Source organism: Neovison vison, chromosome 3, assembly GCF_020171115.1.
Source record: "Neovison vison isolate M4711 chromosome 3, ASM_NN_V1, whole genome shotgun sequence".
Taxonomy (NCBI): Eukaryota; Metazoa; Chordata; class Mammalia; order Carnivora; family Mustelidae; genus Neogale; species Neogale vison.
The window spans coordinates 36,187,071-36,205,957 of record NC_058093.1 but is presented as its reverse complement, the minus strand read 5'-3'; the positions used below and the strand labels follow the sequence as shown (position 1 = coordinate 36,205,957).

Sequence of the window (18,887 nt, the reverse complement as noted above, 5' to 3'; positions counted from 1 at the left end):
GCACTGCTCATTCCGTTCCTCTGAAAGCCTGGCCTCGATGTTTAAATTAAGCAAAAAAAAAAAAAAAGCAATTTGTAGCCTTGGGTGGTATGCACAGTTGGGGTGTTTGAGAGGTTATCACTGATGAATCCGTGTATACTCCCATAACCAGGGTAGGTTTATCGTGAAATGTAGGTCTCCAGGGCAACAAGGGATCCAGCCATGAGAGGAAGTCCAGCAGGCATGTCTTAAAACTCGGGGTTTCTTAAAGAGGAACATGGGAGAGCCAACGCATACACATTGTGATTTCTGTGACTGTTACTTGAGATGTGTGTTTTTGCTCTTGATTTAGGGTGCTCCAGGCCATCCAGGGAGACCGGGCTTGAAGGTGGGTGACCATGAGTATGTTACCATGAGTAACATACAACAAACAGAGACTATCCGTGTCCAATGAGCTAAGGGACCGCTGAGCTTCGTCTGAATTATGTCTTTCCCTCAGTAGACTTCCCCAAATAGTTAATAAACTTCAATTAATTGCTTAACCAGAAGTCTTACTTGCTTATAATTACCTTTTTAATAGTCAAAAGCAATTACATTTTTTCCCCTTTTCTTTCCTAGGGTAATCCTGGCGTGGGAGTCAAGGGGCAAATGGGAGACCCGGTAAGATTCCCCTTTTTCCCAGAGGAGTAGGTGTTGAAACGTATGTGCTGGTCAGGCAGCAGAGGCTATTCTGATTACCACTTAAATTGTGTTCATTATCCAGTCCCTGCTCAATTTTATGGCTCAGAATTTTTTTGCTGAATTATTATGGTGCCAATACCCTTAACTGTAAAATGACAGTTCTGACAAAATTTAACACTAAACTCAAATTAATATATATGATGCATTTTACCCTAGCCAAAAGAAATTGAACATTTCTGATAATTTAGTATGTCCAGAGAGACAGTTTAATTACTAATGTTCATGGCTTAATTTCACAAATTTTCTCAGAATCCTTAACTCTGCCCCTAAACAAAAGTGTATACCTGGAACCAAAACCATATAACAGCAGCTCCCAGGCCCTCCCACCTCTCGCCCATCTCCACTGTCCCCTCCCTCCTTCCCTCACACCCTCCATCCTTTCCGCTGAGGCAGGAAACTTAGCAAAGAAAAGCTTTAGATCAAAAGCTTCTGTACAACAAAGGAAACAGTCAACAAAACAAAGAGGCAACCCATGGAATGGGAGAAGATCTTTGCAAATGAAAATACAGACAAAGGGCTGATATCCAGAACTCCTCAGACTCAACATACACAAAACAGATGATCATGTCAAAAAATGGGCAGAAGACATGAACAGACACTTCTCCAATGAAGACATACAATTGGCTAACAGACACATGAACAAATGTTCATCCTCACTAACCATCAGGGAGATTCAAATCAAAACCACATTAAGATACCACCTTACACTGGTTGGAATGGCCAAAATTAACAACATAGTAAACAACTAGTGTTGGAGAGGATGTGGAGAAAGGGGAACCCTCTTACACTGTTGGTGGGAATGCAAGTTGGTGCAGCCACTTTGGAAAAGTGTGGAGATTCCTTAAGAAATTAAAAATAGAGCTACTCTATGACCCCACAATCTCACTACTGGGTATTTACCCCAGAGATACAGATGCAATGAAAAGAAGGGCCATCTGTACCGAAGTTCATAGCAGCAATGGCCATAGTCGCCAAACTGTGGAAAGAACCAAGATGCCCTTCAGTGGATGAATGGATAAGAATACTCTATGATACTATAGAGTATTATGCCTCCATCAGAAAGGATGAATACCCAACTTTTGTATCAACATGGATGGGGACTGGAAGAGATTATGCTGAGTGAAATAAGTCAAGCAGAGAGAGTCAATTATCATATGGTTTCACTTATTGGTGGAGCATAAGAAATAACACAGAGGACATGGGGAGATGGAGAGGAGAAGGGAGTTGGCGGAAATTGGAGGGGGAGACAAACTATGTGAGACTGTGGACTCTGAAACACAATCTGAGGGTTTTGGAGGGGAAGGGGGTGGGAGGTTGGGTGAGCCTGGTGGTGGGTATTATGGAGGGCACGTATTGAATGGAGCACTGGGTATGGTGCATAAACAATGAATTCTGGAACACTGAAAAGAAAATTTAAAAATAAAAGTTTTTTTTTTAAATAAATTAATTTTAAAAAAAAAGAAGAAAGAAAAGCTTTAGAAAGGTATTTCAAGAGGACAACTCATCTGCAAACAATCTAAATGGCTCCTGTTGGTAAGCGGCTCGTGCCACAACTATGGGCAAGTAGATATTGAGCTTCTTCTACTCTGTGCCAGGCCAGGACTGGTGCTGGATGTGGGGAGTTAGTAAGACCGACCCAATCCCCACTCACGTGGAGTCCCAGTGCTGTTGAATAAGTTATGGTACAGCCATTGAACAAAATGGCTTGATTGCCTGAGATATATTGCAAGACTTCACAATGTGCAGGCGTGCTTATACTATAGTGTTGATCAGAAAACACAGGTTCCAAAAGTATAAGCTCAATTTTGTCAGTACAACACAAGACATTAAAATAGACACTTAGAACAGGAATTTGCAACCTCAACACTGCTCTTTCCTTGCTGTGGGGGCTGTCTTGTGCGTTGTGGGATAGGATGGTTGGTGGCATCCCTGGCTTCCACCCACTAGATGCTAGGAATAGCCCTTCCTCCCCAGTGGTGACAACCTAGAATGTGTCACGACCTTGCCAGTTATCCCTGGGTGGGGGGAGTAGTGTGCCTACTTGCTTACCCCTCTCTCCTTAAAAACCACTAATTTAGAGAAGTGATTGGAAGGAAGTACAGTAAAGCAAGGTTTTTCCAACTTGGGAAGTCACGGAGCCCTAAGAATGTGCTTGTCAGAGCCCCAGAAGCTCATGCCCCCTGGCTTGAGAAACTCTGCCCTGTAGAGTAAGGCAGGCCCCATGGGCTTCCAGACCTCAGCCCCAGTGCAATCAGATACACTTGCAAACTCAGGTCATAGAATCAGGTGGAAATGTCTGGCTACAAGGTGGTCGTTCAGATGATCCAAAATAGGCTTATTTCAATTCTTTTGGATTGTCTGCTAAAGGAAAACATCATTGTGGAATTTTCATACAGAACTCTCAGATGGAACATGTTTGTTCATGAAACGCTACCCCAAGTAGTAGGTGATGCGATTATGGGTGGTCTGCATTTTGTTCTTCATAATTCATGTTCCTTGTACTTTTTCAACGTGAAAAAAATAGTGGCACGACCCACATTTTGAAGAGGCTCCCTTGCTTGCCAGCCTTCAGCTCAGGCTGATTACAGCAAGGCTAAGAATGGTTCTGGTTACCAGAGTGTGTTACTCACTTGCCTATGTACCGTTTATGCATTTGTTCAGTCATTCGTTTGCCAATAGACATCTTCAGAGCAGCTGCTACAACAACACGGTGTTAGGTCCAGGGCTACACTGAGAAAAAGGAGCCCAGGTCCCTACCCTGCTTGTTCTGTAGTTTCCAGGTATAGGTAGGCGGTGAAGTGCCAGCTGTATTCACATACACCGGAAATCTTCTTCCCCAAAACACTGATGACTAAATAGTCATATATTTGAGAATCTTCTTTGTTTCTCTCAGTGCAGTAAGTACTAAGCATTTTATGTGTGTTATCTATTTAACAAAGTAATAATACTTTGAAGTAGGTAGCCTTATAACCCTTATTTCACAAAGAAGGAAAGTGAAATTCAGAAGAATCAAGGAAACAAAGGCTAGGAGAGATTTTTAAGGAACTTGTCCAAAATAGCAGTCAGTCTGGACCTGGTTTGCAACCACCTGTGACCCACTCCAGCACTTGCTTTTAACTATGTCTAAGTGCAGAATAGTAGGAATAGAAAAGTGAAAAGGTGTTATCTGTTAGTTAAGGATGAGCGTTAATGCTTGTATTATACCAAACCCAATTCAAGGGACATTTTATTCCCAAGAGAATAACATTTCTAATGACATAAATGATAACTTGGGCTAATTATTTTCTACAGAGAGTTTAAACATATTATTGAAAACAAATTAGAAATAACCTAAATCTCTTTATTAAGTATCAGACTCTTGATTTTGGCTCAAGTCATGATCTCAGAGTGGTGAGATCAAGACCCCATGTTGGCCTCTGCGCTCAGCAGGAAGTCTTCTGGAGTTTCTCTCTCTCTCTCTGCTCCTCCCCCTCCCCCTCACTTGTGGGAGCACCTGAGTGCTCTTTCTCTCTCTCAAATAAATAAAGCCTAAAAAAATAACCTAAATCTAACCAGAGTGGAATGGCTTAATAAATGACAGCGTATTCCTATGATAGATTATTGTATAAGCACTAAAAATCAGGTTTTTGAAAAATTTCTAGTATAATTGGAAAATATGCAAAAAATGGCATTGTAAAAGACAAACATAAAATTATTTTAAAATTTAAAACTTTAGCAAAACGTAAAAATATAAACCATACTGTGTATTTTATATTATGTTTACACATTTCGTATAGTATCCTAATTATATCTTAAATTATATTTAACACTTCATTTGATCACATCTACATTTATGTACTTATATACATTATTCACATACGTGTGTGTGTATGGATACATACACACCACAAAGAACTATACCAAATTTTTATTTTTTATTTATTTTTATTTTATTTATTTATTTTTATTTTATTTTATTTTTATTTATTATTTGAGAGAAAGAAAGAGAGGGCACTCCAGAGGGACAGAGAGAGAGCACAAACGGGGAGAGGCAGGTAGAGGGAGAAGCAGACTTCCTGCTGAGCAGGGAGCCCGATGCAGGACTGATCCCAGAATCCAGGGATCATGACCTGAGCCGAAGGCAGATGCCTTCTTAACCAACTTCTTAACCAACTGAGCCAGCCAGGCACCCTTACCAATTTTTTTTTGTTTGTTTGTTTCACCAATCTCCTTTTATATTTCTTTTTTTTTTTCAATTTATTTATTTTCAGAAAAACATTATTCATTACTTTTTCACCACACCCAGTGCTCCATGCAAGCCGTGCCCTCTATAATACCCACCACCTGGTACCCCAACCTCCCACCCCCCCACCACTTCAAACCCCTCAGATTGTTTTTCAGAGTTCATAGTCTCTCATGGTTCACCGACCCTTACCAAATTTTTAATAGAGATTTCTGACCTTAGAATTATGACTCATTTTTGGTTTTGAAATTTATTATTAATGATACATATCATTACTTATGAAAAACAACAAATACTTTCAATTACCTGATGTGTTTGCCATGATTTACATTTTAAATCCATGACACACAGGATTATATGTGTTATACCACGATACATGGGTGAAAATCTTCATTTCAAATCTTATTTCAAAATAAAGTTAATAGGAAATTGCTACTATCTTGATTTTTTTTGAAAGGGTGAAGTTGGGCAGCAAGGTTCTCCTGGACCCACCTTATTGGTACAGCCACCTGATTCTTGTCTGTATAAGGGAGAAAAGGTAATTGCCAATCCACCTGTGGCCTTGATAAAGTGGTAAGAGCCAGCATTTCCTGAACATGTCTCGGTGCCAACAAAGGGCCGGGCACCTGCAGGCGTCACTGCATTCACCCCAGAGCAGCCTCAGCAGATTGCTACTGCTACTAGCCCCATTGAACAGACGTGAACGATGAGGCTTAGAAAAGTTCCTGCGTTCTCAAGTTTATTCAGTTGCTGAGTCACAGACCTAGCGTGGGCTGCTACTTCGTGACATGTCCTCCAGCATATAGTGCCCCACTGACACTGTCTTTGTTATATGGGCTGAAAGGACCCCAGGAAGCCCAGTTGTCCTTTGTATTACAGATGGGCTTGAGGTTTTGATGATTGAAAAGGTGGCAGGGACTAGTAGTGGGCACGTCCTCTGTCAGCCTGTGGTACGGATGTTACTGATGTCACGTGCAGATTCTCTTGTCAGTTTTCAGTAACTGGATTAAATTTCACTGATTTGCTCAAAATCAGCCACGCCTCTCAAAGACTGTGTTCCCAGCTTGGATCTGCTTCCCTGGTCTATGGTTGTGCCCTTTGTACCCCACCAAGATACAGCTCTCACGCGGAGCTGGCCTGAATCGTGTCAGGTTTATAAATACTCCTGGACCTTAGTTGCTAACTAGCAACAATTGAGGAGTAATCCTTTATTTTAAAATTTAGTAAAATGTTTCTTGAAAAGGATAATTTTTGAAAGACGTAGCATTCACTAGGTTAAATACTAAGAGGGAGCCTGATTATATTCATTGCGATTTTTAGGGCATAAAAGGAATGCCTGGTATGACTGGACCTCCAGGACCACCGGGACCCAAGGTAGTTTATTGAAATACCTTTTTTCTTTTTATTTGTATAATACTATATCTTAATTAAAAATGTTTTGCATGTTCTTTATCATTGCTTTAATGTTGATATATGTTATTAGAAGTTTTCACTATTTTATCATAATTCCGTAGGGCATCTCTTCAAAGGTAGTTCTTTTCTTTATGCTGCTGGCAATAATTTTTATGTCTCATTTTGTGTTTGCAATTCATATTGAGGAAATATTGTTGCTTGAATGCCTCTAAATGTTATCATCTCTTTAAGGGAGAACCTGGAATTGGGGCAAAAGGAGAGAAGGGTATCCCTGGGTTCTCAGGACCTCGGGTAAGGATCATTCATGCCATCCATGCTGTCGCTCACATCAGTGAGTTGGAGGCCTTCCTCTCTCACATTTTTACAAAACTAGATCCATATTTATAGCAATTCAAAAGTAAAGATTTTCTCAAACAGGAGCAATACATTTTGGACAAGAATTACGTCATAGCTAAATGCCCCAATAAGACATTCTTCCAATGACATCATTTAGATAAAATGGACAAGCAGAAGATAGAATTAGTGGGAAGTAACAGGATTATGGCATTTCCTGCGACAACTGGGGCTCGATGTCAGTGTGATAGCAGCTTGGAGTTGTTCATTTAAGCCTATCGGATAAGAAAGAGTACTGATCTTGGGGCAGTAGGTACTAAAAACTAAAGCATCAGGACTCAAACATCACCACACATGCCACTAATGGGGTCACCACTGATAGAGTCACTCTAGACACCAGAGCCCTCATGGGTAAGGACACTCAGTTTATTTGGCTCCAGATTCCGCAGTTAATGGGATGACATTGGCTTCCCTGGTAATTTTTTTTTTTTTTTTTGCTGATAATGCACAGACTACCTGCTAATCTCTAGACAAATTATATTGCAATGATTCCAAAAATATTTAGCCCAGTTGCAGCATTAGGCTAAATAACTTAAAACATAAGAATAACAACAAAAAGAAATAATGTTCTTAACTTGAAACACTGGCAAGGACATTAATTTTTAAAGTAAAATTGAAGATCAGTTAAAATAGCAAATGTTATAAAGAAACAGACTCTATTTTATATGTACTTCCTTTTATTCGGCTACCTTTGTTGATGGGATGAAATATCCATAAAGCAGTTTCATAAGATGAAAAATAATGCATTGAACTGATTTCAGGCACTTTGGTTTGATTCTACTTGTGTTGACTTTTGTGAATTTATTAGGGTGATCCTGGTTCCCATGGATCTCCAGGTTTTCCAGGATTAAAGGTAAATGTACACAATTGTAGAGATGATAAGTACATTTATTCATATTCATAAATCCAATTCAGTGTTCAGAATTCAATTCTGAATGTTTAAATTCAATTCAGAATTCATAATTGCAATCCAGTGTATTCAAAAGTTGTACCAGGGCATGCACACACTAATTGGAAAAGGAGACACATTTATTTTACAAATTGTGGGATCTAGCTCTAGAGGCAAAAATTAATTCCCACAGCTGTCTGAATCTCAGTGGGCATGTGTCATTCAAATTAAACAAGAATGTGATAATTTGTCACCCAGTCAGATTTTATTTTTAAAGGCATGTTCGTGGTTATTTGTAGGGGGAACCAGGACTGTTGGGGGAGCCTGGATCATTTGGATTTCTTGGCCCAAAGGTAAGAAAAACAGGTATATTTGAGTACAGCCTGATTAAATTCTATTTCCCTTACGTTAAATAATTTCTTTTATTAAAAAAACCATTGAAAGAATCATTCAAAAATGTAACTTTTGAAAGAGACAGAGTTAATTTTGTTTATATTGTTTCAATGCATGTTGCAATGGTTATGTTTTCCTTTTGAGAAAGTGTTCAATCTTTTGAAGGTAAATAATAACAAATGTTTCAAAAATTCCATGGGGACCACCTGGTATCACAATTAAAATCAGAGGGAGGAGTGGAGAGCTCCTGGCTTTCACTAGTGCATTTTTTTTTTTCCTTTGTACCTCTGTGACTTCATATCCAGCATTTGCTTGGGACAAGCCATGGTGGCAGTAAGGGGAAACAATTGAGGGGAATAAACATTTGCTGTTAAGATAGGATGTAGATTCAGACTGTAGGTGAATATACTGTTTGTCCTAGAGTGTCAAGTTCAACACTAATGCTCATAGGACATCTAAGAAACTTCATGGTTTCTGAGGTATCTAATTTATGGGCACGAAATCTTTTTTTTTTTTTAAGTTAATTTTTTTTTCTTTTGTGAGAGTTTTGCCAGTTGGTCATTTACTTCTGCATGTAAGTGGGAGGTCAGATGCCTTAGTTATTCCCAGAACTCCATGAATCATTCATTTTTCTGGTCAGCCTATAATCTTCATTTCTTACATGAATGCACTCTTGTCCTTCTAATAGTTATGAGCAACATGAGAAAAATATTACTATTTTTTTAAGATTTTATTTATTTATTTGACAGAGAGAGAGATCATAAGTAGGCAGAGAGGTAAGCAGAGAGAGAGGGGGAAGTAGGTTCCGTTCCTAGCAGAGAGCCTGATGTGGGGCTCGATCCCAGGACCCTGAGATCACGACCTGAGCCGAAGGCAGAAGCTTAACCCATTGAGTTACCCAGGTGCCCCAATATTAATATTTCTAAGAAAAGTATATGAATGGTTGATTTCAGGGGGATCCTGGAGACCGCGGGTACCCAGGACCGCCGGGGGTTTTGGTAACCCCACCTCTTCCACTCAAAGGTTTGTGTTCAGTTTGGTTCTTCTCTAAATTATTAGGAAATGGGATTTAGGTGGTCCTGACAGGAGAGTCTGGCTCAGTATTTCTGTAGTTTGTGTATTTGGTATGCTAAATATATTCACTTTAGCAAGAATATATAATTCACAGGTGCAGGTAGATATGTGCATCTGAATCATTTCTATGGGCATATGACTCCCAATGTTATTTTAGGATGCAGAAATTTTTATTATCTCACCTTTCCAAAAGTAGGGTTTTTTTTTTTTAATTGCTAAATCATTTGGTTAAGACCTACTGAGATGCTGCCTCCAAGAAAAAAGTGACCCACATCAACGAGCAAGACAGTGCTGTCTCCAGTTCCTGTGATTGCAGAGCAGGGGCAGTTGGAGAAGGGTTTCTAGTCTGAGATCCTGCATTGTTGTTGTTGTTGTTTAATGTCATAAGAAATCACAACAACAGTGTCTTAGCTGCACTCAACCCAGCCTCACAAGAAGTAATTGTGCGTGAATTTTAAAATGTATGTATACAGTTATTACATTGACATGTGTTGTTGTTTTGGGCAGGCCCTCCAGGGGATCCGGGGCGCCCTGGCCGCTATGGAGAAATGGGGTCTGTTGGACCACCTGGTCCCCCCGGCCCCTCCGGTCCACCAGGGGAAGCCTGTGCAGGTAGAACTCTACTGACTCTTCCACGCCAGGTTTCCCACATCCTTACCCTCAACTCTAGCTGATACTGAGATCAACTAGGAACATCTTGGAAAAAAAACGGATGGCTGTCCTAGACCCCCAGACCAAGCATGTTGGGATCTCTGGGACCTGGACCTAGGTGTCTGCTATTACAAAAGATCACCTTATCTCTAATGGACAGCTGGGCTTAAGAACCCCTGAACTCAAACCGATGAACAGGTTCCTTGGAAGAAAGTCGGACTCCTTGGCTGCACCCCAGCAATATCAATCAGCATCTCGGGTTGTTGGGGGGCGGTGGTGAGGAATCCCAGAAGATTGTCACAGGCAGATAAGATCTGGAAATGGGTGCCAGGGGTAGAGTATTTTTTCAGGTCATAAAACCCTCCCGGAAGGCTCTCCTAGTCAATCTCTGTTTGTTAAAATTGAGTTCCTCTCCTACACAAAAGGAGGAAATACGGATTGTGAATTTAAAAATGTTATTAATTAAAAAATAAAATGTGATTCAGTTTTAGTTAAGAAACCAAAACCAAGACAACAGTCCTTATCTCTCCCCAAAATTTGCACCCCCTCCAAAAACAAACAAACCCCAAACACCTTAGCGCTCCTGGTAACAGTGAAGGAAGAGCCTGGAAAAGAATTCTATCAATACAGGACTTTGAACTCCTTCAGGTGCTGTGCTGGTTAATAATCCCCAGTAAGATTAAGAATAGAAGCGTGGAGGATATTTGCATTTTGTAAACTCAGGAGAACTGATTTAACATGTGAGAAGAGAGTCTTGAATAGATGTGATTTTATCCAGTCTGTGTCTAGATTTTTATTTACTGAGAAGGAGTAAGAAGTTTCCTGAGATTCATCTGTTAACTACCAAGTTCTTTAACTTTCCTGGACTCTAGCTTCCGCTTTGTGGGATCAGATAACCCACTGCAAAGGGGGGCAAAGCTTTGTGTAGTTGATCTAGAGAGCACGCAGCTGGTCAGGAATCATTTGTGCCTGGCCTCAGTTGTCTCCCTTCAGACTTGTTCGTAAAAAAAACAGGGCTACAGCAGATTGAAATCAAAACCCAGTGGGAATAAACAACACATATCTCTAGCAGATTGAAAACCAAATATAACACAAAGACTCTTAATTCCACAAGATTTTTAAAAAGAACTAACCCAGTGGCTTTCAAATCTTGACTACAACCCATTATAAAAAGTACATTTTATATTATATTGCATTAACATCACATTGCATATATATGTGCATGTGTATATATATATGCATGTGTGTGTATATATGTATATATGTATATATATTCTCATATACATATGATTGAAGCACAAATTTCAAAAGAAAAAAGAAACACAAATTCCACAAAATAATACTTTTTTGTATATGGGGTACTTTATTTTCTGCCACTTTTTACTTTCAAAAAAAATTTTTTTGATGGTGGCTATAACTTCATTGATTTCCTGGGTGGTCAGGGCTGCTATATGCCAGACACTGTAACCCATTTTCCCTGTTGGAAGGTGGTTGAGGATTTTCCATGGCACCAAGACAAGATACCAGGTAGCTTCCAGGTCCATCCAATGATTGTAGGAGTTTGGACACGAGTCTTAGGAATGACATGAAGACAAGATGGCAGCCAAGTCCACAGGAACACATTTCATTTAAGTCCACCTATATGTCTATAGCCTTTATCATACATATCTTGTTTTAGAATCATCTGAAGTATTTATCATGAAGTAAGCAAGGGTTTGGAGTTAGATACCTGTGACTGAATTCCAGCCTTGCCACTTAATGTAGTATACTAAAATAGTTATACATTTACGCTATGGACTGAAAAACGTTCCAGGTTCTACTACATACAAGCCCTGTGACCTTAGGCATTTACTAAACCTCTCTGTGCCTCAGTCTTCTCATCTTCAGGGTACAGTTCTCATTAGGGTTGAAAGAAGTAATATGTATACAGTAATATGTATACAGAAAGAAGTAATATGTATACAGTTCTTGGAATATCATTAGCTATGTTAGTTATTATCATTACTCCTGTTTGGCCCAAATGTTTGTGCCTTATCTATAAAGTATAAACATTGCAAGATTGAGGAGTAAGGATAATGTAATCCTTATATGTTATCCGTAAATATCCTATATATGTAAATGTTATCCATATATATCCTGTATATGTAAAGCCCTAGGACATATGCACATAATGAATGTTATTAATTTAGGTAGTGTGCTACTTACTAATTACTGACAGGGTTTCAGTTGTCTATTGCTGAAAAACAAATTTCCCAAAACCTAGTGGCTTTAAACAATAATCAACATATCACCCCTCACTCTGTGGTTCAAGAGCTAAGCTGAGCAATTGTAGATAGGGATATTCCTATGGTGGCAGCCATGTAATGGCTGGAACTGAAAAGTGGGGACTGGCTGGGCATATCTGTCCTCTATCTTTCATGTAGTCTCATGGCCTCTCTGTCTGGCTCTGTACTTATTTATGCTTCTTTATAGTGTGGTGGCTTCAGAGCAGTGATATTGCTTCCATGGTGGCTCAGGACTCCAATCCCACACATTTTGGCTCAAAAGGCAGAAGCTGAATCATCTTTAATGACCTAGCCTTGACCTTATATTATATATAGTGACATATATATATATATATATATATATATATATATTCACTCCTGCTGTACTTCATTAGTCCAAACAGTCATAAAAGCCTATCACATTCAAGAGGAAGGAGACATGTCACCTCTTGCTAGGAGAGTGTCAAGCTTCTACAACATTGTGAGGGAGAAGAGCTACCATCGTGGCCATCTTGGGAAACTATGGTCTTCCACTGAGAGATTCATGCTCAGGAGTAAAGAAGCTGTGAGAAGTGGTCACTCTCATAGGAAGGCTTTAAGCTGTCATTAGCCAAGGCCCCAGCAAGCGGGTCAGATGTTGCAGGAAAGCAGGATTCATCTTTGACTCACTTTGGCCTCTGAACACACTGAACATCTCAGCATTCCTTGGGCGTGTGTAATTACCAGATATTACACTAAGCTCCTTATGTGAATTATTGTATTTAATCCTCATAACAAGACTCTGGGGTAGATATAGATGATTAAAGAAGTTCAGTAACTTACTTAAGTACCTGTGGCTGGAGAGAGAAAGTTTGGGTTCAAATCCAGAACCTCTATGCCTCCCTACCAACCTAGGTTGCTATGAAAGGTTTGGTATTCCGTGTCTCACATTAGATGATATAGGAGTCCATATTTTTACTCACTAAATGTGTTAATATATTCATTCACATAATTTTTAACCAAATTATCAAAGTCTCAAGATATAAAAATAATATTTTTAATTAAATAATATGTCCTTTCCCCCAATAACCCTAAATAATAGGGAAAAAGTAAGAAAATCTGATTCCACAAAACTGTTTCCATTTGTATGCTTATTTCAAAGAAGTTGAGGCTGGGATATTAAGTACATTTTGAAGTACATTTTTTTTCTTTGAAAATATTTACAGCCTAACGAAGAATGTACTGATTTTCATTTCTTCTAAACAAAAGTTTACTCTGGGAGATGTATGTGGTTTTCATTCTCGGTTTCTCCTGCAGGCATGATGGGACCCCCTGGGCCAAGAGGGTTTCCTGGTCATCCGGGAATTCCAGGGGCCGCTGGTACCCCTGGGAGAGCTGATTTCAGTCCAGGAAAGCCAGGGAAGCCAGGACCACCGGGGTTACCTGGAGCTCCAGGGCAGCAGGGCCCTCCGGGATCAGACGGTAGAGTGCTCCCCCTTTGCATACATTGACATTTATGTTGCATGTGATATTTGCAGCTTCATGCAGAAGATGTGACTTTCTAAATTTTTGCTAAATTTTTCTATTGTTTCATGAGTCAAGTTAGTAATATTATTAATAATACAAAAAAAGTAGACTGATGTTGGAGATCACATCAGCTACAGCATATGAAATATTTTTTTGAGAATTTAAGTCTGAATTATGAATTATATAAGTGAATAAGGTTTTTATTTGTTAAGTGTAGTTTTATTTTTATCAGAGTTACAGATGGACGTGGCTTGAGAGTCAAACAGTTCTATGAAGCCTGTTATGAAGAACTGCCATCCTGGGCAACCCTTCTCCTATTCCTTCCTTCCCAGGGGAAATTATTTTCATACAATTAGTTGGATTTTCTGTTATTTGCCTTTCTAGTGGCCCTCAATGTACTGTATTGCTATTCCTTAATTTTCCTTTAAAGAGAGAGAGATGTGAGTAGGCAGGGGCGGTAGGGGAGGAGGGTGGGTGCAGAAGTAGAGAGAGAATCCTAAGCAGGTCCCACGGCAGCACAGAGCCTGGTGTGGGACTCAGTCTCATGACCCTGAGATCATGACCTGGGCCCAAATCAAGAGTCAGTCACTTAACTGACAGAGCCGCGCCGATGCCCCACTATTTTTTCATTCATGAGTTTGAGCCTTATCTTTAGACTTCCCTCCATAGAAGGTGAAATGAGCGCTTTTTCAGTCTCCCCACTGCACATATGAACATTTTCCACTCCTAAAACCCATACAATTTAGTTATTACCTTAATTTTGATTAAATATTCATTACTTACACTGAGTGGCTACATAAAATCTATTCACTAGTTCAGCCATATAAAAATACACATTATTACTTTTTGCAAAACATTTTGCTAATGTCTTGTTTTCTTTGTGTGTTTGCTTGGTTTTCAATATAGCTTACTGCTAATTCAACCTCAAACTGTCTAGAATTGTATAAATTGTATAACTCTCCATTCTAACTCATTAAATATTTTATCAGTATTATCTCTGAGTAAACCTTTCCTGGAGCTTTTTCAGATTAGGTCAGGTTGCAGTTTTTTTAAAGATTGACTTATTTATTTGAGAGAGAGAGAGAAAGAGAGAGCACAACTGAGCTGGGGCGGAGGGAGAGGGAGACGCACAGACCACCTGCTGAGGATGGACCCCCCCCTCCCCAATTCTTAAAAGCTCTGAAGCTCTGCTCTAAAAGCTTATAGATATTTTTCTTTCTTCTTTTTTTCTTAATGTCCTTACATTTCACAATGACGTGCCTCTGTGTGGGCACATGTGCATTCATTGGTAGGCGCTCGGTGGGCAGGTTCAAGCCAACACAAATCCTCCATTTTTAGGTAAATTTCTTGAAGTGTTTCTCTGAGGATACTGTCTCCCTACCAAACACCCTGTGCCATTTTCTCCTTCTTTTTTTTTTTAAAAGATTTTATTTATCTATTTGACAGAGAGAGAGCTCACAAGTAGGCAGAGAGGCAGAGAGAGAGGAGGAAGCAGGCTCCCTGCTGAGCAGAGAGCCCGATGCGGGGCTTGATCCCAGGACCCTGGGACCACGACCGGAGCTGAAGGCAGAGGCTTTAACCCACTGAGCCACCCAGGCGCCCCCCATTTTCTCCTTCTTGACTCTATATATTTGCCTGTTAGAGAAGCTACCCTACAGGACTTTTTCCTTTCGTCTTTATTCTTCTTCACCTTTGTATTTTTCTGTAGCAATTTCTGGTAGACTTCCCCAACTCCATCTTACAATTCTGCTTCAGGATTTTTTGATTTCTGCTTTCATAATAATTTTTTTTAACTTCTAAGTGTTTTATTGTTGCTATTGTTTTATGTTTTTCTCTTCTAGCTGTCTGTTCATGTTCTCAGGATGAAATGCTTTCTTTCATCTGCTTTTTAAATCTAGTTTATTTGAAAACTTTCTTCTTGCTACATTGTCTGTTATCTCCAGTTCTGAAGGATCATAGTTACTGCTATAATTTTTGGGAAGGAGATCTTAGGATTGAACTGTTTCTTTAACCAGTCGTTCTGATCGAGGCATCACTGTTGTTCCATTTCAAGGTACTAATTCGTGGGGCACCTGGGTGCTTCAGTCAGTTAAACATCCAACTCATGATTTCAGCTCAGGTCATGATCTCAGGGTTGTGAGATCAAGCCCCACACCAGGCTCTGTGCTGAGTGTGAGTCCTGCTGAAGATTCTCTCTCTCCCTTTTTCTCCACCCCTCCCTCTTCTGCTCCCATGCACAAGCTCTCTTTCTCTCTCTTTCAAAAACCAGACAAACAAAAAAACCCAACCAACCAACCAAACAAACAAAAAACCAATTCCTGAAGTCTGGGAGAGATTTCTCACGTAGACTGTGAGTTTTGTTGCCTTTCCGCACAGCCTGCTTAGAACTCAACTTTTCAGGGTCTGTTAGGTTCTCTCACACTTTTTCGCTGTTGTTTTATTTCCTTTTTTTTTTCCCCCTTCAGGCTTACACATTTTTATCATATCCCTGTACTGTTTGCTATTTTACTGGGATTTGGGAAGAATAAGGAATTTATTGTTTGTGTTTCATGTCACCTTTAATCATATGTCTCTGGATTTATGCTTTTATGAGCTATGTGTCATGCTTTCTTTAATTTGGTAATTATTCATCATTGGAGGGGAAAAAGATCCTTGCCATACAGTTGTTTTGTTTGTTTGTTTTGTTGTCCATTGCCTTGCTCTTCAACCCACCAAGTTGGGGTTGAGAATAGGAAGGCTTTATCGGTGACTATGGTAGCAGCAACACGCTGGGACATTTATATGGTTGATTGGTATACATATGTTCTTCTATCAGAGAAAAAGAATCATGGGAAAGGAATGGAAGAAAGGTGGGTTTGAGGGGAAGATAGAGAGCAAGAGACACTCCCACTTGTTCTGTAGAAGACATTCACAGAAACTGTGTGATTCTCTTGCCTCCCCCTTCCCCCTGTAAAGTTATATATTGTAGTGTTGGGCACCCTGGACCACAAGGAATAAAAGGCAAAATGGGTCCTCCAGGAAGAAGAGGCTCAAAAGGAGAAAAAGGCAAGTATGCATCAAAGGTAGGATTTCCAGAAGACAGCAGTGTGAGGGGGAATGGGGGCATTTATGAAGAGGGCAATGGGACATTTCACTTCAATGTGTTATATGCCTTATTTACCCCTGTGAGCACTCCTCTTCATTATGAGCTTATGAGGTGATTAAAACTTACCAGAAGTCAAGTCTTTCTATCTGAGAGTCTAAAGGACACACTTCCCCAGCTGTGAAATTTGCTCCAAAGTGATGACTTTTTTTCATGAAATCCTTTTTATTCCTTAAAAAAGGAGAGAGAGGATAGTCTGGATCTTTTATTTCCCTTTCTTCCTGTGGGTCCATATTTCCCAGACTCACAAAATGCCTCTGGCTTCATGCTTCTTCTCCCCAAAAGTTGTTTCATGTTTTTTGGGTTTTTGTTTGTTTGTTTGTTTTTTGTTTTTTATCATCTGGGATAGGTGAGACCATAAACACAGCTGGGTTCAACTATCCTAAAGGCATTTCTTTTAGACCAAAAATGCCAATGATTAGGAAATGCTTTGTAAATTATCAGTTGTAATACACAATACAGTCAGTAATCCTTTTCACATATTATTTTGTTTATTTGTTTAGAGTTTATGCTCTAACCCATTTTTCTTTTCTGTTTCTTCAGTAGGAACTGAATAAAAGACTTTCACACTTAAAAAAATAAGATCACTTGTTTTTAAAGTTTCTTTAGTAGAATTGGGTATCAACTTTTCCCTTAGAATCTGTCAGGATGGGTTTCTTAAGACTCCAAACACCCTATCTGTCTAGAAATGACATATCTACCCCACACAGACCATGCCTAGCCACCCCAGCACAGTGCCCCATGCCCCCATGTCACACATTATTAGACCCTCTTGTTCTTATTTTCATTATTGGTTTTATTAAGTAAAAGCTTTTTGGGATTTTATGCAGGAAATATGACAAAGCTGCCTTTTATCCTCTGTCTAGGAGATGCGGGGCTCTGTGCCTGTGAGCCTGGTCCCATGGGCCCACCTGGCCCTCCGGGGCTTCCTGGGAGGCAGGGTAGTAAGGGAGACTTGGGGCTCCCTGGGTGGCTTGGAGAGAAAGGTCACCCAGGCCCTCCTGGTGCAGAAGGACCTCCAGGACCGCCAGTGAGTAGCCTTTACCAGTAACAATTTTTCTAGTTGAAAGAGACTAGATAGAGATAAAATTCAACTGTACCTCTTTCTGATGTATAGTGTGATATATATTTTATGTATTGAACCTATACATATATTAATGACCCCAAGTGAACTATATTCATTCATTCATGCATCAAACAAATATTTATCAAGCACCTACTATGTTCCAGGTGCTGTTCTAGGTGCTGGGGATGCAGTAAGGAGCAGAACACAGTTTCTGCCTTCCTGGGGACTCCAGGAGTTGGGTTGAACATGGAGCATGTAACAGATGAGTGCATATGGCTGATGATGTTAAAGGCCGTCACCATCTAGTGTGACTCGAGAGCCAGAGCTAGAGGAGATGGAGTCAAGGAAGTGGCTAGAGGTTAGGAGGGGCTGCGGAACATGGGGTTTGGTAGGTAAGCTGGATTTGAGCTTTTACTCTGGATGACATGGAATAGCCAGTGGAAAGTTTTAAGAGAGACATAATCTGCCATTAGCTTCATATGGATCACTCTGATAGCTCTGGTAAGAACAGATCACAGAGGACAGGGGATGAAGTAGGCAGAAAATCCGGGTGATGATTACAGTACTTTGGTAAAATGTGGTGGATTAATATGTTGGTGCTGAGTATGACGAGAAGTCATCAGATTCTCAAGATGTTTTGAGGACTGCTAATAGATTGACTGGTAGGCTGGACATGGGATATTAGAAGAAAAGTAAAGGCTGAGGCCCAAATGGGGAGGACAGTGTGAGGCATAGATGTGGAACGGGGAAGGGAAGAAGCATTATTGGCAACGTCTAAATTTGAGGTGCCTGTTAGACGAGGAAAGGTGTTAAGTAGGTATTAAGATGATATTCAAGTAAGGGATTCACAAGAGAGGTCCAAGCTCGAGACACAGACATTGGCTTTGTCAGGGTTTACATGATAGTTCGAGTCACAGAGTAGACGGATCTATTTTGAAATGGTTCACATCCGCTGACCAATACAAGTGACTTGACTGGAGGAACAAACTTTCAGCTACTTGGCTTTTCAGAACAAAGTCACTGCCCCATAAGGCACTCCTCTAGAGGTTAGACACAGCCCACCTGTCCTGTCTTTATTGAAGAGCCTTCATGCTGGGATGACCTGGGGGCCTAACCACCAGGCCCAACGTGCTCTTTTCCATTTTCCCCAGGAA

At 40.1% G+C, this 18,887-nt stretch overlaps 1 protein-coding gene across 5 annotated transcripts in view; it reads left to right on the top strand.

Moving 5' to 3' along the window:
* The window catches only part of COL4A4 (collagen type IV alpha 4 chain), a 111,248-nt gene that overhangs the window by 30,861 nt on the left and 61,500 nt on the right, over positions 1-18,887 (top strand). For all 5 annotated transcript variants that reach the window (XM_044241727.1, XM_044241726.1, XM_044241728.1 and 2 more), the window contains exons 10-21: positions 332-367; positions 598-639; positions 5,400-5,480; positions 6,263-6,316; positions 6,587-6,646; positions 7,557-7,601; positions 7,937-7,990; positions 8,984-9,053; positions 9,612-9,716; positions 13,316-13,480; positions 16,481-16,570; positions 17,534-17,697. In XM_044241727.1, the coding sequence (XP_044097662.1) occupies positions 332-367; positions 598-639; positions 5,400-5,480; positions 6,263-6,316; positions 6,587-6,646; positions 7,557-7,601; positions 7,937-7,990; positions 8,984-9,053; positions 9,612-9,716; positions 13,316-13,480; positions 16,481-16,570; positions 17,534-17,697 (966 nt within the window). The remainder of the gene's footprint in view (positions 1-331; positions 368-597; positions 640-5,399; positions 5,481-6,262; positions 6,317-6,586; positions 6,647-7,556; positions 7,602-7,936; positions 7,991-8,983; positions 9,054-9,611; positions 9,717-13,315; positions 13,481-16,480; positions 16,571-17,533; positions 17,698-18,887) is intronic.